We start from the raw sequence: 19,264 nt of genomic DNA, 5'->3' as shown, positions 1-19,264 counted from the left end.
GTAGAACCTAGAACAGTGCTGATGCATTGTAGGCATTCGAGTTCTGGTTTAGCGTATAAAGCAGTGGTTAAGAATGTGAGCCATGGAGTGAGTACTGAGTTCTGTTCCCATTTATCAATTTTAGCTCTGTGCACTTAGAACACCATCTAAGTGTTACATTGTCTGGGAGTATTGAAGTAGACTTTCCTGGTCTTTCCTTTTTAAAATACAGTTGAAATTATATTATAGAAATATTTTTGTCATTATATAAATGACTATGAAACTTTAGATCGTTTCCGGGAATTTGTTATTAAAGCATTTTAATGAACACATTTGTGCATAAAGCCTTGTCCACATTTCACATTTCCCCATGATAAGTTTCCTGCAGTGGAATTATTAAGGAAAGCACCTCCACATTTTGGTACATGTGGTTAAACTGTGTTTCAGAAAGATTGCACCAGTTTGCCACCATGAAAATATATTAGCATGTTGTTCTTAACCTACTTTCTCAATTTTTTAAATCTATCTTCGATAATCTGATAAATGAATAATTTGTTTTATCTAAATTTTTGCTTGCTAGAATTGAAGTTCATATGTTTTGTGTTTAATGAATGATCTTTTAAGACTTATTTGTCTTAATGTCTTTCCATAATTCAGCAAATGAGTGCTTACTATGTGCCAAGCACTGTCTAACACTAGGGATTTATCTTTGAACAAAAAGCCCCTGCTCTCATAGAGCTTATATTCTGGTAGTTTAATTCTTACTGATTTGCTTAAATTCTTTAATGATACACTCATATATTTACATTTGCGTTTGTTCTCTTTAGGTTTGAGTATAAAAGCTTTTACTTTTTATGTAATCAAATATTGATCCTTTCCCTTGGCGTCTTTTTCTATTGACTTTAAACCTAGAAAGTCCCCCCTTCCAAAAACTTTATAAATGCGTACATTTTTATTTAATATTTGTTAAGGCATTTAACACAGTTCATCTAGAATATATTTTTTGTATACTGTGAGATGAGCAACTAAATTGATTTTCCCCCTATTTAAAAAAAAGCCAAGTAACATTTACATACTGATCCACCACCACCCCCCTTTTTTGATGTTGTCTTTAGTTAATTTTTTATAAACAAGCATCTGTTGTTGAGCTGTCTACTTTTTCCATTGGATTTCTCTTTTTACGTAATTGTTTAGTGGTTTTGTTTGTTTTGTTTTTTAAGGAACATCACTTTTGTTTAATGGTGCTTCTTTAAAGTTTTGATGGTGCTGGTTTTAAAAAAATTTAGCTGAACTATTAGGAATTCTTTTAGGAAGAATTTTTAAATTCTTAAAAAAATTTAGCTGAACTATTTAGCTGAACTATTAGGAATTCTTATCTAAAGTTGCTTGAGTGATATATGGGTTTCCCTTTTTAAAAAGTAGCCCTCAAATTAGATAAAGGCTAGAGAAAAATACTTAAGTCAGGAAAGGTGCTAGGAGAAAGGAGAGGTTCTGGTTCAATTCTGTTTTGATGTGCACATCTAAAGGTGAGATGAGATGAGCAATATAGCCTAAATTCCAGTACGCTTGTTGGGGAATAGTTTAGTCTTAGAAAGAAATGATAGCTCTAATCCCTTCTCATTCTGGTTCATTTTCCCTTAGGGTGAGAAAAACGTGAGTCTTACCTCTTACCTTCAGCTAGGACTACTAGGACTGGAGACTTGAGAATGTGGTTTTTGCAGTTTCCTGGCCTATGTATTACGGATCGTATCATTGTGTTCTTACTTGTATGGCGGTAAGAACTAGTCTAAACATGAAAAAAGCACAGCTTGAAAGTCATGGTCTAAGTCAGTGATGGTGGAATAGTGGTCTTCAAATTAATTTGATCATACTGTTTAACAAGAAGAGCATGTATGTCAATATGTACGTGTATATATTTATAAATCGTGTGATTATACTGCTCCATTTGCATTGTGAAGCAGTGGTACAAATAGGACAAAGGTGAAATAAGCAATATTGTGAAAATAGTGTACCTGTTAACAGTGTAGAAACTTTTCAACCCCACTAGAAATATATATATCTGGATGCTTAGTTTATAAGTGTTTAATTTAAAAACTTTATACTATCATGAATTAATATCTGAGGGACAGTATGCATTTTATGTTTTATTGATACTGGTATAAGTCTGTATCATAGTCTTGATCTTAATGTTTTGTCAGACTTGTCAGATCTCATTAGATGGTCATTTATTTCATAATGTGGAGGTACAAGAACTAATACTAGGATTAGAAGTGCTGGCTCCCAATTCTCTGCCTTTGCTTGCTTTATTAGCATTATCTTCTAAGATTCTTCTGTGGGAATCTTTTTCAACAGTTTGTCTATTTGTGAGGACAGTTTAGTTAAACTAGATCGCTAAATATGTACACTTAATTGGAGAGATGTAAACTTTAATATGCTGAAAGTAAATGAACGAGGGCTTCATTGTCAATCTCTTGTGAGGTTCTCCACTCTTTCCTCAGAGTACTTAAGTAATGTATGACATGTGATACGACCTGACATATCAACTCAGCAAGGCCTCTTCTATAAATACATAATAACCATTTGTAAAAGCTAGTTTTTATCTCTGGCCAAATATATATATTCTAATTCAGATATTTTCTTCCTACACCCCATTAGATTATCCTGTGTGTACCCTACTTGAGGGAGACAAGTGATTGAGAATATTGGATTCTGTGTAAAGTTGTGGGACATTGAGAAGAAGTTGGTCTCAGTTGTCTTGCTGTAGCAACCACCAGAGTCCTTATGGCATTTTTAAAATTGTAAATGTTATGGATTAGGGGTTAAGTAAGTGCTTTAAAAAATACATTTCAGTTTGACCGTTTAGTGTTAATGCTATAATTTATTTTGTTGCTAGAAATCTGATTAAATGAATTATATTTTGCTAAAGTAACTTAGTGATAAATGTAAAGATATACAGGTTGACTGTCAAATGTGTGTTAAATTGTTATTGATCATAGTTGTAAACATTGTGCTATGTTATCACAGCTGTTTGAGATGGAGAACGTTTTTACTGTGTCATCAGATCCTCATCCCCCTCCTACAGCCCCTCCTTCACTTTCTTTACCTTTATCTTCATCTTCTACCTCATCTGGGACTAAAAAACAAAAGAGGACCCCCACGTATCAGAGATCTGTAAGTCAGGGAAGCAGTCATCCCAGCTTTTTTCTTTGTGTTAAGAGCATGACTCAGAAGGGCCACTCAGTTTGATTGAAATACCCTGCAAACTCACTTTCTAACTTGCCTAAGTATTTCCTTCACCTTGAATCTTGAAAGGTAAGTTTAGTAGTTTAGGCCTTGCTACTCAAAGTGTGTCCAAGAATCAGAAGTATTGGTATCACCTTGGGAGCTTGTTAGAAGTGGAGAATCTCAAAGCCCTGCCGCTGAATCAGATTTTGTATTTTAACCAGATCACTGGGTAACTTCAGTTTGAGAAGCCCTAGTTTCGAGTCAGTATTGTAGAGGTAGACCTTCTTGGTTCAACTCCTCTGTCATTTGACTTTGGCAAGTCATTTAATCTCAATGTCTGTTTCGTCATTGGTAAAATTGGGACAATATTCCTCATGGGCTTTTGTAAAAATTAAATGAGTTAGTACACATCCGACACAAAAGAGTGTCTAGCATGAATGAATTAGAACTTAACCACCTACAGATGTGATGGCTTTGATTTGCATGATTTGGCTATCCCACCCAGTGTTTACTTAAAACTTGGGTTTATCTTTTTAGAATTTCAGTCATCTTTTTTTCCTGATGAAAAATTTTTTTACTTGCCCAACATCAAACTTAAATGAAAATGTTTATAGGTCAAATTTTCAATGAAAGGGTCCAAAACTAGGTATAAAGATGTGGATATGTTGCTATAGTAAATCAATTATAGACCTAACCTTTCCTAGGGATTTTGTCCTATTTCATGCTTCACTTAAATAAAATGAAATATCCAATGTGATAGACAGTATCTGATGATTAAATAGGTCCCAGTGCATTGCATTTAAATAAATAGCCCTTCTGTTTACTAAAAAATGTTTTATTTTGCTTTATCTGACCATAGAAACAAATGACAGTATTTAGAGATTTCACTGTCTGAAAACAGGTGAAAAGATTTCTTTAATTGTACCTGTGAAGTGATTGAAGATTTTTAGGATTGAAGAGCTTTTGTTGTCTTGGAGTTCTTAGAAAACTCTTGCTTTCTAACTCATTATTTTGAGTCGTCTTCCATTAAAGAACCTGAGCATGCATGTATTTTCTAGTTTGAAATAAGTATTGCATGGAAAGTTTCTTTTATTGTTTTAATCTCTACTAACTTAAATAATTGCCTTCAAGATGCACGGCTTACCAAATAGCATCAAGGTTTCTATTTACATTTCAAAATAAGTATTAATAAATTTAATGAAATGTCCTGGTAGCTTGGGTTTCCATCTCTTGAATAGTAGTTACCTTTGTTCTGATACTGTTGTTTTAGTAATTTAAAGTTAATGTAAAGGCAGCTTTTCCTTATATAGTTACTTTATCTTAATATTTAAACTCCAGAAATTCTATTTGTTTGGTAAGTGAAAATTCTACCATGAATTGGGGCAGTCCCCCAAAATAATTTGAATTACTTCCTCTGAAATGTTTTATTAGCTAAATTAACATTTCAGTAATAAAAACACATAATCTTCCCTTTATTTGTTGTTTTACCTTTATTTGCCTTTTTATGTTAAAAATTCAGTGATTTGTTTTTTTTTTAACATCTTTATTGGGGTATAATTGCTTTACAATGGTGTGTTAGTTTCTGCTTTATAACAAAGTGAATCAGTTATACGAAAATTCAGTGATTTGTTAATCAGACTTATAGTAAGCTATGGAGGTAATATACAGATCTATATGTATTGAGTTCTTTCTCTTTTTAAAACAGATGAGCTTTGATCCAAATCTTCTCCACAACAATGGGCATAATGGGTACCCCAATGGTACTTCAGCAGCACTGCGTGAAACTGGGGTTATTGAAAAACTGCTAACCTCTTATGGATTTATTCAGTGTTCAGAACGTCAAGCTAGACTTTTCTTCCACTGTTCACAGTATAATGGCAACCTGCAGGACTTAAAAGTAGGAGGTAATCTGTTGGTTCTCCTTTTTATAAAACTAATCACAAATTTATCTTGCATATCAACTTACTCATGACAGTGTTATGCTTTTGGCCTTTTAATTGTACCAATTACTGAAGTTTGTTTATATAAATTAGCAGAATCCTGATTTTTGTTGTGGTGATAGTCTTTTTGAGGGATGAAAGAGTAATTGATTAAAGATATCTTTGAATATTTTTTAAATAGACACTTGGTATATTTAATTGTTATTCCCCCAATAATGACTGTTTGGCTATATATTGGATTTTATGCCAGTGAAAATATTAAACTTTATAATGTTAGTTTTAATTATTTTGCCAGGTACTAGTTTGAGTAGTACCTGAAAGAAATAACTCTTACCATGTCACCACTTGGACTATGTGGAAATTCATTTTGGCTGACAACATAGAAATTACTTTCACATGTGAAAATGTGTGGCTTATTAAAGGACTGAAGTTACAAGGTCTCAGTGTGTGTTTTTTTAAAATATCTTTGAGAAAAAAGAACAATAGTTACATGAATATTTGGCATACCAAATACTCTAAACTGTACAAGAGTGTTATTTTGGTTAATCCTCATTTTACAGATGAAGAAACTCAGGGTATAGAGGGATTTTGGGCGTGAGGGGGGAAGCTTGCCAAATCTCATCATTACATTGCATCAGCTGTAGTATGTGTAGGTGCCATGAAAACTAAGATATGGCTAGCTTAGTCTAAAGCAGTGGTTCTGAAACATTAGTGTGTATCAGAGTTACCTACAAGGCTTGTTAAAATGCAGATTACTGTACATGATGCCCAGAATTTGTTTTGGAGTGGGTCTGGAGTAGGGCCTGGGAATTTGCATTTCTGCTACACTCCAGGTGATGCTGCTGCTGATGCAGGGACCACACTTTAAGAATCACCAGTCTAAGGAAACTCAAATGCCTCATTAAGTTTAGCTTGAAAGTGAGATACCATTTGGCCAAAATTAGTCCACCAAACACAACACTCTCTTTGTTTTAGATGATGTTGAATTTGAAGTATCATCTGACCGGCGGACTGGGAAGCCCATTGCTGTTAAACTGGTGAAGATAAAACAAGAAATCCTCCCTGAAGAACGAATTAATGGACAAGTTAGTGACTTAGATGCTTTATGTTTTCTTAGGGCCCTGCATTTGCATATCTTTCACATTAGAAAAGGAAGATTCTCCCCATCTCCTCAGTTTGCACGCAAGAGAGCTATAGTATATAAAAGTTACTATTTTAAAATTATATCAGAAGCACTGGCATTTCTTGACCTGAAATAAAAATTTGGTCAAGACTCAATTTGGGTTTTTACATATAACCCTAAGTCTATACTTACAGTCAGCTTATGTACTGTAAGTTTGAAACTTGGCAGCATGACATCCTCTTGTGGATCATATCAAAATGTATCCCTTTGTATAGTATAGAGGATATTAAAATTCAGTTTATATTGCACAGTGCTGCTCCTGAAATGATTAGCAATGGAAATTTTTTTTTTTTTGACTGGTAGGTTGTGTGCGCTGTTCCTCACAACTTAGAGAGTAAATCTCCAGCTGCCCCGGGTCAGAGTCCAACAGGGAGTGTATGCTACGAACGTAATGGGGTAAACTTGTGTATTTTTCTTAAACCTTTGCCTGATCCACCATGTGATCTATAAGCGTACTTTAAAATTCAAAATAGAAAACGTAAGCTGCAGTTGATAAAAATCAGTTTAAAATTTGGTTTTGAAGAGGCTTCGAGTGCAGCATTATCAAAAAATCTAAAAAGAAAAAAATCCATAGGACTTCCGAGTGTCTTAGCTTGCCCAAGTGTGACCTTAGTTAGAACATTAAGGTAAAATGCTTCTTTTACTCGCTTTTTTTGGGGGTTGTGGGAGGGGATCTTTTTTCTGGTTCCTTTTAAGCACTAACTCAGCTTTTTTGTTTGGAATGCCTTATATAAAAATTGTTTTTTTTGAAATGTAACTACAGCCTCTGGGCAAATGCTTCCACGTGTGTAAGCTTTTTGAAGTTGGATTGCTGCTCAGCTGTGGACTCGCAGAAGTCATCAGCACCTTGGAGGGGAAGTGTGTTTATGTGAATAAACTATGTGCTTGTCAAAAGGCATTTAATTTTAAGAAATTTGGCTTTAAATGCCAGTTTAAGAAGTATTTAACAAAGTAAATCACAGTATACACTGAACATGCATCCTGCCAGTATAGTAATAATACCTTATTAATTCACAGGAAGTGTTTTATCTGACTTACACCCCTGAAGATGTTGAAGGGAATGTTCAGCTGGAAACTGGAGATAAAATAAACTTTGTAATTGATAACAATAAACAGTAAGTTCTTTTTTCCCACCTAAGTGGTTTGTTTTTTTGTTTTTGTTTTTGTTTTCCTTTTACAATAAGAAATTTGAAGCAAGTCGAAAACCTAACTTGTAAATCTGGATAATTTTCATGATCTTTTAAATTTTTATTCATCAGCTAAGCATTTGAGCGTCAATTCTATGACAGGCACTATGCAGGGTGTCAGAGATAGGAGGATAATTAAAACATGGTCAGAACTTTCAAGGAACTATTCTAGAGATCAGTGAAGGTTTTGCCATAGCAGCAGTGCTTGAGGTGCGCTTTAAGACGAGGAAGTCACTAGGGAGATGAGAAAAACATTCTGGATAGAGGAAGTACCATGGGGGAAGAGGCCAAAAGTTGGAGTTGATTTAATTGACTGGATCATGGAAAGATGAAGTTTGAACTTTATTCATTCGTCACAGGTGTCTTTGAAGGATTTTAAATGGGGAAGTGTGATTGGTTTCTATTGTTGGAAGTGGTGGAAACGGTAGACTTTTGGAGAGTAGGGATGCTATAGACTAGAGGCAGAGTTATGAAAATTAATATGAAAGATGAGGGTGTAGTATAGACAGGCCAGGGGCGTTTGGGTATAAAAGTCAAGTCACGTTGAGAAGATAAAATCACCAAATTTTATAACTTTTTAGATAGGGTTGTGTATTAGAACTAAGGGAAAGGGAGTCCCAAATGCCATTTTTTTTTGGCTTGGGCTACTGGGCAGATGATGATCATTAACTGGACTAAGGAGGTACAGCAGAAAATATTAAGGATGGGAGAAGAATTGTGCTTATTTTGGCATTTTGAATTTGAGGTGTCTTTGGGGGAAGATATTAAATATGTAGTTGCGTATATAGATCTGAACAAGCTAGTTATGGAGATAGAGCTGTTGAATTCATTGGCATAAGCAGTTAAGGAAAGTGTAGTTAAGAAAGCCCAGGGATGATTATTTTTATTTTGGAGTGGGAGAAACAGATACAAGTACAGAAGGAAGTTAAAAACAGGAGAAAGTGCTGGGAATGGACTTTGAATGGCAGTACAGAAAGAAAAGTCCCAAGAGTGTGCAGAATTATTAGCCTTGAACCTTACCTCTTGTAAGACTAGAAGGAATTGGATTGAGTTGTAGATTGATATTAGTAGTGCTAGTCTGAGGCCTCAATTTAATGTCAAGTTAGGAAACTTGGGAATAGGGCTTGAGTTAGAGGTGGATGGGGAACCAGTGAAAGGGCTTTATTTAATCTTAATAAGTTCTTGAATGTGCTAAGAACTTGTACTAAATATTTTATGTACAGTTGTTAATTCTCAGAACAGCCTCATCTGGTAAGTTTCTTCATCTGTAAAATGAGGTATGTTCTCATAAAGTAACTTGCCTAAAGTCATACAGCTTTTAAATTGACGTTTGAATCCCAATCTGGCTCTAAATAAAGCCTTTTCATTGTAGTAAGTTGCAAGAGCAAATAGGATTTTTCCAGTGTCTTTGTTAGTCTGTTAAATTTTTGAAATAAAAAAAGCACAATTGGGTGACAATTTGTCCATGAAGAATTAAGGGAAGTAATTAGTTGGTCTGCAGATCTTATAAACAACACCAACAAATACTGTTGCATCTTACACTGTGTGTGCCATCTTTAAAACGAAATCTGATTTACATTGTTGCTGCAGCAACATGTGATGTCTGTTTTCAATGGAGGTGAACATCACTCTTTTTTTTTAAATTAAATTTATTTATTTATTTATGGCTGTGTTGGGTCTTCGTTGCAGTGGCGGGCTTCTCATTGTGGTGGCTTCTCGCTGCAGAGCACAGGCTCTAGGCTCGCGGGCTTCAGTAGTTGCAGCACATGGGCTTAGTTGCTCCATGGCATGTGGGATCTTCCCGGACCAGGGCTCGAACCCCTGTCCCCTGCATTGGCAGGCGGATTCTTAACCACTACGCCACCAGGGAAGTCCTGAACTTTTCTAAAGCATAGCAGATATCTCCTATAATCACTGCATTTACTCATGTTTCTTTTATGACTGTTTAATCAGAAATAATTGATGGGATAGCTAGTAAATTCAGTATTCATTGCAAACTATCTCTTATTTATCTCTTTATCCCCTGTATCTTTGTTTGCAGTACGTAATACCTACTTAGTGTTTGTTCACGTAATGGCCTTTCTAAAACTTTAGCATTCCCCATCTGGTTGCAACCAATTTGTGGCCTTATTTCAGCAGTCTGAGAGAAACAATGCCATATATGTGTGCCCAATTTAAAAGGCTGGGGAGTTTGCGCAGAAGTCCTTTGCACGTGAAGCCATATGAAAAGGATTATGTATTATAAAACCTTATATTAATGATACAGAATTCCTGAGGCCTCAGAAAACTAGTTTGTTTCTCTAAACTCATCATGTCTAACCAAGCCAATGCATTTTTCACCCCTCTTTGGTCCCCACCGTCCCCACCCGATTCTTTTGTTCTAGTACTGGTGCTGTAAGTGCTCGTAATATTATGCTGTTGAAAAAGAAACAAGCTCGCTGTCAGGGAGTAGTTTGTGCCATGAAGGTAAGTGTCGATCAGATTTGAGAAACTTTAGTTTTTTCTTTGACCGCTTTAAATAAGTCTTTCAAACCCGAGCCTTTTGTTTTTCCTCTTTATATTTCCTTTAAAAATATTTAATTGTTAATGTCAGAAGTAATCTTTTAAAATTCCTTGGTTACTAATTATGTTCTTTAAAATGGGCCATTTAATTGATATTAATATTAGACTTTATCAAGTAATATTGTTTCCACTGGAGTATAATTTTGTGAAAAGGCTTATTGATTGTAAATTGTAATCATAAATATGTGCACTGAATAGTACATAATATTCCTGCTGTTTCTTCATATTTGTTTGGCTTTAGGATGCGTTTGGTTTTATTGAAAGAGGTGATATTGTAAAGGAGATATTCTTTCACTATAGTGAATTTAAGGGTGACTTAGAAACCTTGCAGCCTGGAGATGACGTGGAATTCACAATCAAGGACAGAAATGTAAGATAAGATAGTTGAATAACTTGATCTTTGGCCTTCTTTTAAGATAAGTAGTGAGTTAAAATTTTAGGAAACACTTAAAGTGACATGGTTCCCCTCGCCCTCTCCACTCCCTTCTGATTTAGGGTAAAGAAGTTGCAACAGATGTCAGACTATTGCCTCAAGGAACAGTCATTTTTGAAGATATCAGCATTGAACATTTTGAAGGAACTGTAACCAAAGTTATCCCAAAAGTACCCAGTAAAACCCAGGTAAATAGTGTTTTTTCAGAAGAGTCATCTTACACCTCATCAGTAATAGAATAATACGGTATGGTATACAGAAGTTTTATTACTTTCAATTAATGTAATTTTGTGACAGTGGAGCAGTTAAGTATTTTATGTGTGTAATTAAACTATATGAGAAACCATTGGTACATCCATGAATATGTTTTTCTTTCTTTTTTTTTAAACTGGGTGATATGGAGAAGGGGGCAAAAAAAATACTGGTTAGATTGGGGAAAAAATTCATGTGTGCATGCGTGCATCCCAGTTTGGTTTTTTGTCCTGTTGTTGGTGGGTGGGGGTGGGGTGGGGTGAAGAGATGAGACCAGTGGTGTCATTGCTAAGGAAATGTAGAACATAAAAGACTGAAATTCTTTTCCTTAAATAAAATCTCTCAGTATCAGAGTGCAGGATCTTAACTGCAGTATCATGATTTTATGGTTGTGTCATGTGACCATAGAACACAAACCTTTCAAATTGGACTTATGTTATCAACACCTTTTTTTTCTTTAGGGAGCTATCTGTTATAAAATGGGTTTGCTGTGTGTTCTTCTTGTTTGACTTAGAACTAGGAAGGGTGAGAAATCTCCAGCTAAAATAGTTTTTCCTTTTCATCAGAATGACCCATTGCCAGGACGCATCAAAGTTGATTTTGTGATTCCTAAAGAACTTCCCTTTGGAGACAAAGATACGAAATCCAAGGTGACCCTGCTGGAAGGCGACCATGTTAGGTTTAATATTTCAACAGACCGTCGTGACAAATTAGAACGAGCAACCAACATAGAAGTTCTGTCAAATACATTTCAGTTCACTAATGAAGCTAGAGAAATGGTAAGTGTTGGGTATTATTAGATACGTACCCAGTCTTGGAGGTGGCAGGGCAATGTTACAGTCAAGTTTGTAATATGGTATTCAAAATTCTTTGAGTTTTGACAATATTGGGCAATTACCTTATTAAGGTGATTGAGAACACAGACACTTGAGTCAATCTGGGTTTGACACTTAGCTCTGCCAGTTACCTTGAAATAGATGAGAGAAAATTGTAGAATTAAAATCTGGAGAGGATGGGCTTCCCTGGTGGTGCGGTGGTTGAGAGTCCGCCTGCCGATGCAGCGGACAGGGGTTCGTGCCCCGGTCTGGGAGAATCCCACATGCCGCAGATCAGCTAGGCCTGTGAGCCATGGCCGCTGAGCCTGAACGTCCGGAGCCTGTGCTCCGCAATGGGAGAGGCCACAACAGTGAGAGGCCCACGTACCGCAAAAAAAAAAAAAAATCTGGAGAGGATGATTTCTAAGGTCTTTTGAGAGTCAGTGATTCTCTGGCCCTTAAATATGAAGACTGAGAAGATTTAAGTTCATCGTTGTAGAAAGTAGATCTTTCCAGACTGTTCATAAAATGTTTAGTAAACAGTAGGTTAAACAAAGTAGGTTTTGTTTCTTTCGTTTTTACAGCAGGACTTTGCAAATTCTTCTTAGTGAATATATGTCTGGAAATGATATACGCCAGAATTGTTGCTGAAACATATTTTACAAGTTCCGTTTTCGTGAATTAATTTTATCAGATGTAATTTACATTTGCTTCTGTTTGGAGTCATAACATCTACAGTATATCTCAGTGTTGTCAGTAGAACTGGATACATTCAATGAAAATTTAAGTTTCTTGAAACTTTTTAACTGTTAGGAGAACTGATCTTGTTTGACACTTGCAATGTGCTTTAAACTTTAATGCATGTTTAGTTTCTTAGATCTACTTTGCTTTACACTATGGAGTACATTGTTGAATAGCTTGCTTACTATCAGGATATAGCAAGGATTAAATGTCAGAGTATTGTTTAGGCTATATTCAAAACTGATTATAGAATAATCATCTCGGGCTTCCCTGGTGGCGCAATGGTTGAGAGTTTGCCTGCCGATGCAGGGGACACGGGTTCGTGCCCCAGTCCGGGAAGATCCCACATGCCGCGGAGCGGCTGGGCCCGTGAGCCATGGCCGCTGAGCCTGCACGTCCAGAGCCTGTGCTCCGCAACGGGAGAGGCTACAACAGTGAGAGGCCTGCGTACCGCAAAAAAAAAAATAATAATAATCATCTCTGTAATATGTAAATATGTAAGTCATTGGTGGGTTGATAATTGTATTTTAGTAAGTATTTGAGTACTTGCCGTGTGCCAGTTACTCTGGATATAATGCCCTTACAGAGCTGATAATTTAGTATGAAGGAAAAAAACATGAGGATAGAACTTCATTTATTTTATTTTTCAAACCTAAATCTTAAGTCCTCCTGTGCCTAAACTCAGAAATTTTTGCAGTAGAGATTAGAGAGTTGCCTTTAGTTGACTTCTGGGGTATTTGGAGTATTGTTCTGTAGATTTTTAATTTCTGGAAGTTACAGTGTCATAAAGCTTGGGCATTATTTGGAATCCTGGTTTTTGCCACTTACTAGCTGTGTGCTTTGGGAAAATTACTTAACCTCTTTCAACCTCAGTTTCCTCTTCTTGTAAAACAATATTTTTCACAGAATTGAAAATTAAATGGAATATGTTGTATGCATTTACTTCAAAAATGATAATTTTTCTAGTGCGTGTTGGCCAAGAAGTAGCATCTGGGGAGTCTCAGGCAATTGCTTAGAAATTAATTTACTTTATTGAAATCAATGAGTTTGTATTTAAGTGGAAAAATTAAAATGTGGTCACAAAATTTGGCTGTTTAATACAGAGAATTCCTAATGAATTTAACTTGATGATACTTCCAATCTTGAATGTTGTTGTCTTGACAATCTGCACAGCCAGTAAAAGTATTGTTTTGGTTTCAGGGTGTAATTGCTGCCATGAGAGATGGTTTTGGTTTCATCAAATGTGTGGATCGTGATGCTCGTATGTTCTTCCACTTCAGTGAAATTCTGGATGGGAACCAGTTCCATATTGCAGATGAAGTAGAGTTTACTGTGGTTCCTGTGAGTAGTTTTTGAGAAAAGTATGGGAGGTTTTCTTGATCCTTCCTTTTTTGGTTTTAAAGTTACTTTTGTTTATCATTTGTAGGATATGCTCTCTGCCCAAAGAAATCATGCTATTAGGATTAAAAAACTTCCCAAGGGCACGGTTTCGTTCCACTCCCATTCAGATCATCGTTTTCTGGGCACCGTAGAAAAAGAAGCCACTTTTTCCAATCCTAAAACCACTAGCCCAAATAAAGGCAAAGAAAAGGTAAGTTTTAATCAAAATGATTTTTGCAGTTCTTTATTCCTCATCTGCTTAAAGGCAACCACTGTCCACACAATAATGGAGTATTGTCTCTTTCAGAATTCCCTGTAATATTAACAGTGAACTAACCTAAAGCAGGGTTTTTAATCTCATCAATATTAACATTTTAGGGGGCTACCCTGGTGGCACAGTGGTTGAGAGTCTGCCTGCCGATGCAGGGGACACAAGTTCGTGCCCCGGTCCGGGAGGATCCCACATGCCACGGAGCGGCTGGGCCCGTGAGCCATGGCCGCTAAGCCTGTGCGTCCAGAGCCTGTGCTCTGCAACGGGAGAGGCCACAGCAGTGGGAGGCCCGCGTACCGCAAAAAAAAAAAAAAAAAATTAACATTTTGAGCTGGATAATTCTTTGAGTGGGAGGGGGTGGGGAGCTGTTCTTTGCATTTGGGGATGTTTAGCAGCATCCCTGGCCCACTAGAGGTCAGTATCTCTCCTTCTTCCCATGTACAACAGCCAGACATGTCTCCAGAATCTGCCAAATGTCCCCTGATCACCCCCAGTTTAGCATCACTCATCTAAAATGATAGTACTTGTCATCCAAGCAATTTAAAACTTCGAAATTTTGGTAGACTCAGTTCACACATTTGAACTCCATTTATTGAAAAATCCACTAAATCCGTAAATATGAAGCTATCCCTAAGATGACCTCTGCTCTTAAGTAAATAACAAGAATTGTATAGAAACAGGTGATTCAAACAATATTAAATATTGCTATAAAAGGTCAATGAGAAAGCTTTGGCAAAAATTCTAAACTGGCAGGATCTGGGATGGTTTCACTAAGTCATTGACATTTAATAGGTGGAGATAAATGAGGAAAGGATATTCCTCACTGAATAGAGGTACAGATGAGAAAAATTCAGGGTTTCTTTATAAAACACTAATTAGTTTGACAGGAAGATAGGGCTTCTTTTTGGGGTGGGGGTGATTGTTGATTGGCCGTGAACACTATAGAATAGGCATATTGTCAGTAAGCGTTCCCTTCTCAACATTAAAATTAGGTTAAGACTTTAAGACCAAATTAGGCAGACTGAGTCAGCCCTGGGTTAAAAGGCAAGACCATCTATTATTCATACGAAAAATACATATTTTAGAGAACCCTAGGTAGGAAATTTCTACAGCTGTACCAGTGCTTTGGCTCAGGAGTCTGTAATAATTGCAGTTGTGCTTATATTGTTTTTTTGGTGGTGGTTCTTGATTCTTTTCATTGTTTTCTGACTATTTCTTTAGGAGGCTGAGGATGGTATTATTGCTTATGATGACTGTGGGGTGAAATTGACTATTGCTTTTCAAGCCAAGGATGTGGAAGGATCTAATGCTCCTCAGATAGGAGACAAGGCAAGATAATTCTGTTTATTTGAGAGAGGGGGGAGGGTTAAAGGTTATCATCTTCATCATAAATCCTGAAAAATGGTTTCTTTAAGTTTTATCAAGTTTTGCTAACATTCTTTTGTGCTTACAAGCTTAATATATGAACATCTTCCTATTTAAAAGCAGCTTATTCAATAAGAACAGGGTCTAGCAAGCTTTTTGTTAAAGCTTTTTGAGGAGTTAGTATTTAAGCATTAGATATGTCAAAAGCAATTACTTATATAAAATTAATAAAATTGGTAAGAAAGTTAAAACAGTCACTGAAGCATTATCAAAATAAAACCACGCCAAAGGTTTTTATATTGCTGTTCATTTTTGTCATACTTAATATGTCTGGTTTTCTAGTTGACGTCCTTTAGAGAAATTAAGAATCTATAAGGAATACACACTGGAGAGCAAAACTTGATCCTTGTGAAAAGTGGAATGAGAAGTAGAAGTGATAGTTCTGGTGAATATCTGTTCCATCAGAGTATTTATAAAAAGGATATTTAGAGTGGAAAGCAAGGTCTGGGGGAGTTGTCATTTCCACTTGGCGTGAAATGACATGATATTAATGAGCATCGTTATTTTTCACAGGTTGAATTTAGTATTAGTGACAAACAGAGGCCTGGACAGCAGATTGCAACTTGTGTGCGACTCCTAGGTCGTAATTCCAACTCCAAGAGGCTCTTGGGTTATGTGGCAACTTTGAAGGATAATTTTGGATTTATTGAAACAGCCAATCATGATAAGGAAATCTTTTTCCATTACAGGTGAGGAATGCCTTTTAGGAACTTAGAGCTTACAATCCATAATCCATTCTTTGGTTTTGGAGTCAAAAACATTAGTATTGGGTAGTTATGTATTTTTTAATCTCAAATTTCATATTGGTGAAATTTTGGCAATATATAAAGTTAACCGTCTACCTCTGTATAGAAAACATGTGGTCAAAAGATAAAGACCTGTACCTGCTTTGAACATTGGATAGGAGCCTTTCTGCTTCAGTAAAAGAATACAGTTTTGGGCTTCCCTGGTGGCGCAGTGGTTGAGAGTCCACCTGCCGATGCAGGGGACACGGGTTCGTGCCCCGGTCTGGGAAGATCCCACATGCCGCAGAGCGGCTGGGCCCGTGAGTCATGGCCGCTGAGCCTGCGCGTCCGGAGCCTGTGCTCTGCAACGCAAGAGGCCACAACAGTGAGAGGCCCGCGTACCGCAAAAAAAAAAAAAAAAAAATGCTTTAAAAGATACAGTTTTATGTGTTGCTACCAGAGAGTTGTATATTTCATTTGGTGTTACAGTATAGTGGTTAAGAGCATGGGCTCTTAGAACCGTACAGTTCCAGTTTGAATCCAGGCTCTGCTACTTAGTACCTGTGTAAGTTTTATCAAATGAAAATAACCTCCTGTCATCTTAGTTTCATTATCTTGAAGCTGAGGATAATGGTACCTCTTCATAGGATGTTTCTGAAGATTACATGAGTCAGTGCTTAAAACAGTATCCAGCTTAAGTAAGCACACCATGAATATTATAATAGAAGAAATAAAGGGTACTTGCTACTGTTGATGTTTGTGGTAAATACTTTTGCAAATGTCATTTCCTTTCCCTCCCCTGCAGTGAGTTCTCTGGTGACGTTGATAGCCTGGAACTGGGGGACATGGTCGAGTACAGCTTGTCCAAAGGAAAAGGCAACAAAGTCAGTGCAGAAAAAGTGAACAAAACACACTCAGGTAATGAATTGTGACTTCTGATTATTAGGCCTATGTTTTGGGTAGGGAGGGTGAGGGGTGGGGTAGGAGAGGGAGAGAAAAGCCTACTGTTCTAGATCAGTGTTTCTCCAGGTATGATCCCCAGATCCAGCAGCATCACCTGGCTACTTGTTAGAAATACAAGTTGTCTGACCCCACCCCAGACCTACCAAAACTTTGGAGATGGGCAGTCTGTTTTAACAAATCCTTCAGGTGGTTCTGATGAACACTGAAGTTTGAGAACCATTGTTCTAGATTTTCTAGGTCATTTGCTTTGAGTTTATTATCAGTTCAATATCTCTTTTTAAAAATAACCCCAAGATAATAAATCTCCATGGGATTGGGGGAGGAGGCATTCCTCTAGAAGACGATTTTGGAGAAGAATGAGTTTAAATGTGAAGAATAATGGCAACTTAAGGAAATCGTTGCTATTTAGGATCTTTGACTTTTAAAAGGCCTACAACTTACTTTTTTGGCTTTCGTGTAAACTCACCAAATAATACTTTTTCTTGGTGTTATTCTAGAGAAATGGGAGCTAAGAACATTCATTCAGTTTAATAAATGTTTTAGAAACTGGGGGTACAGCAGTGAAGAAATAAATAAGACAGATTGGCAAAAAAGATGAGTGAAATATCGGATATAGTACGTTCAGAAAGATACTAAGATAAAATAAATTGGGGAAGTATATAAGTATTGGGGTTAGCAATACTTGTAGAGACCAAGGAAGGCCTCACTAAAAAGGTGATATTTGGTCATGTGGAAAAGGTGAGAGAGCAAGACATGTTTAAATATGTATACTTATTAAGTCTTTAAACATCTTTATTTTAATAGTAGTTTAGAAGTATTGCATTTCAGGACTGGCAGGCAACCAGCCAACCCTCTGTTAACGTTTGTTCTGTTAATGTTCGCTTTTTTTTTTGGTCCTATGCAATAGAGTTTAAATAAAATTGTTGAGGGAGAGGTATACATGCTTTTGTTTTGTAGTGAATGGCATTACTGAGGAAGCTGATCCCACCATCTACTCTGGTAAAGTCATTCGCCCCTTGAGGAGTGTCGATCCAACACAGACTGAGTACCAAGGAATGATTGAGATCATGGACGAAGGTAAGAACATCGCTATCAGATTGTTTTGAAATTTGCCTTACCTTCAGATGAGTGCGTCGAAGATTTTAAAATATGGTAGGGTGGCAGTTATTTTCAAATTCCTTAAAAACTGAATCAAGGAAAAGTGATTTTATTCCCAGAATACTTGGTTTTTATTTTTTTATATCCCTTGGAAATGAGATCAGCCTGGGTTTATGTTGTGAACAAATGACTGCTGTGGAGCATATGGCTGATATGTGAGCTACTAACGGTGAGTTATACTGAAATAGACTGAGAACAAAATCTCACACTAAAAATATGCATTTAATGTTTGATAATCAGACATTCAAGTTGGCTGGGTTTAGTACAACTTTGCAGTTTTCCTCTGTTATTCACTGGTTATTTACATCAGTATTAACAAAATTTCCTAGTAACTGTTCAATTCTATAAACATTTTTGCCTCCTGTAAAAGTTTACTGTATCTGTTACTTAATAGCCAGGGTTCCATGGGGATCCTACTACTTTTCTCTAGGTCAAGGCCCCCTACATTTTCATTTCCTGCCTTTTTCTCCCCATCTTTGACAACTCCCTGAGTCCTGGTGTCATCCCTTACCCCAAACAATTAATGCCAGAAAGACCAACTTTGTGCATAAAATAAGTTTGCAGTAGAAGTGTTAGTAGGGAACACTGGATGATTAATACAGCAGAATTACCATAATGATGGGGTTGATGAGAGGATTTGAAATTCTAACCAAAGACGATAGCTTGGCTCACAAAGGGAATAAATCTTGTGTCATCTAGGAGTCATAGGAGAACATAAAGTGGGGAAGAGAAGGTCATTTGAGAGAAGGAAGTGAGCCTTGATGAACATGTTCCTTTACTACATGAGGTTCTTAGAAATTTCTGTTTTTAATAGAATCAGTACCCTAATACACACATCTCCAAATATGAATTGACTTTGTAGCAAGTCAGTCTTAAACTAATGCCATGGTGACACCATATCCTTAAAAGGGCCACGAGGGTATGGGCAACTAACTTAAACTCGTGAGGTAATATCAAAGTGCCCCATTTCCTCCTCTGTATCATGCACCCTTTTATTTACTTTTGCATTCCCACCCCCCAATCCA

General features: G+C 36.7%; 1 protein-coding gene across 4 annotated transcripts in view; it reads left to right on the top strand.

Annotated features, from left to right (window-relative positions):
- The window catches only part of CSDE1 (cold shock domain containing E1), a 36,913-nt gene that overhangs the window by 12,309 nt on the left and 5,340 nt on the right, over positions 1-19,264 (top strand). For 2 of the 4 annotated variants that reach the window (XM_067727350.1, XM_067727351.1), the window contains 14 exons: positions 4,910-5,108; positions 6,120-6,229; positions 6,631-6,723; positions 7,345-7,442; positions 9,899-9,980; positions 10,318-10,446; positions 10,572-10,697; positions 11,328-11,540; positions 13,518-13,658; positions 13,744-13,908; positions 15,190-15,297; positions 15,907-16,082; positions 16,924-17,036; positions 18,039-18,158. In XM_067727350.1, coding sequence (XP_067583451.1) covers positions 4,910-5,108; positions 6,120-6,229; positions 6,631-6,723; positions 7,345-7,442; positions 9,899-9,980; positions 10,318-10,446; positions 10,572-10,697; positions 11,328-11,540; positions 13,518-13,658; positions 13,744-13,908; positions 15,190-15,297; positions 15,907-16,082; positions 16,924-17,036; positions 18,039-18,158 — 1,873 coding nt within the window. Of the gene's footprint in view, positions 1-3,003; positions 3,151-4,909; positions 5,109-6,119; positions 6,230-6,630; positions 6,724-7,344; positions 7,443-9,898; positions 9,981-10,317; positions 10,447-10,571; positions 10,698-11,327; positions 11,541-13,517; positions 13,659-13,743; positions 13,909-15,189; positions 15,298-15,906; positions 16,083-16,923; positions 17,037-18,038; positions 18,159-19,264 lie in introns of all 4 variants that reach the window. The other 2 variants (XM_067727348.1, XM_067727349.1) reach the window with 2 other exon arrangements.

This window comes from Pseudorca crassidens, chromosome 2, assembly GCF_039906515.1.
Source record: "Pseudorca crassidens isolate mPseCra1 chromosome 2, mPseCra1.hap1, whole genome shotgun sequence".
NCBI lineage: Eukaryota > Metazoa > Chordata > Mammalia > Artiodactyla > Delphinidae > Pseudorca > Pseudorca crassidens.
The sequence above is the reverse complement of the archived record's forward strand: the minus strand, read 5'-3'. Positions and strand labels throughout refer to the sequence as shown.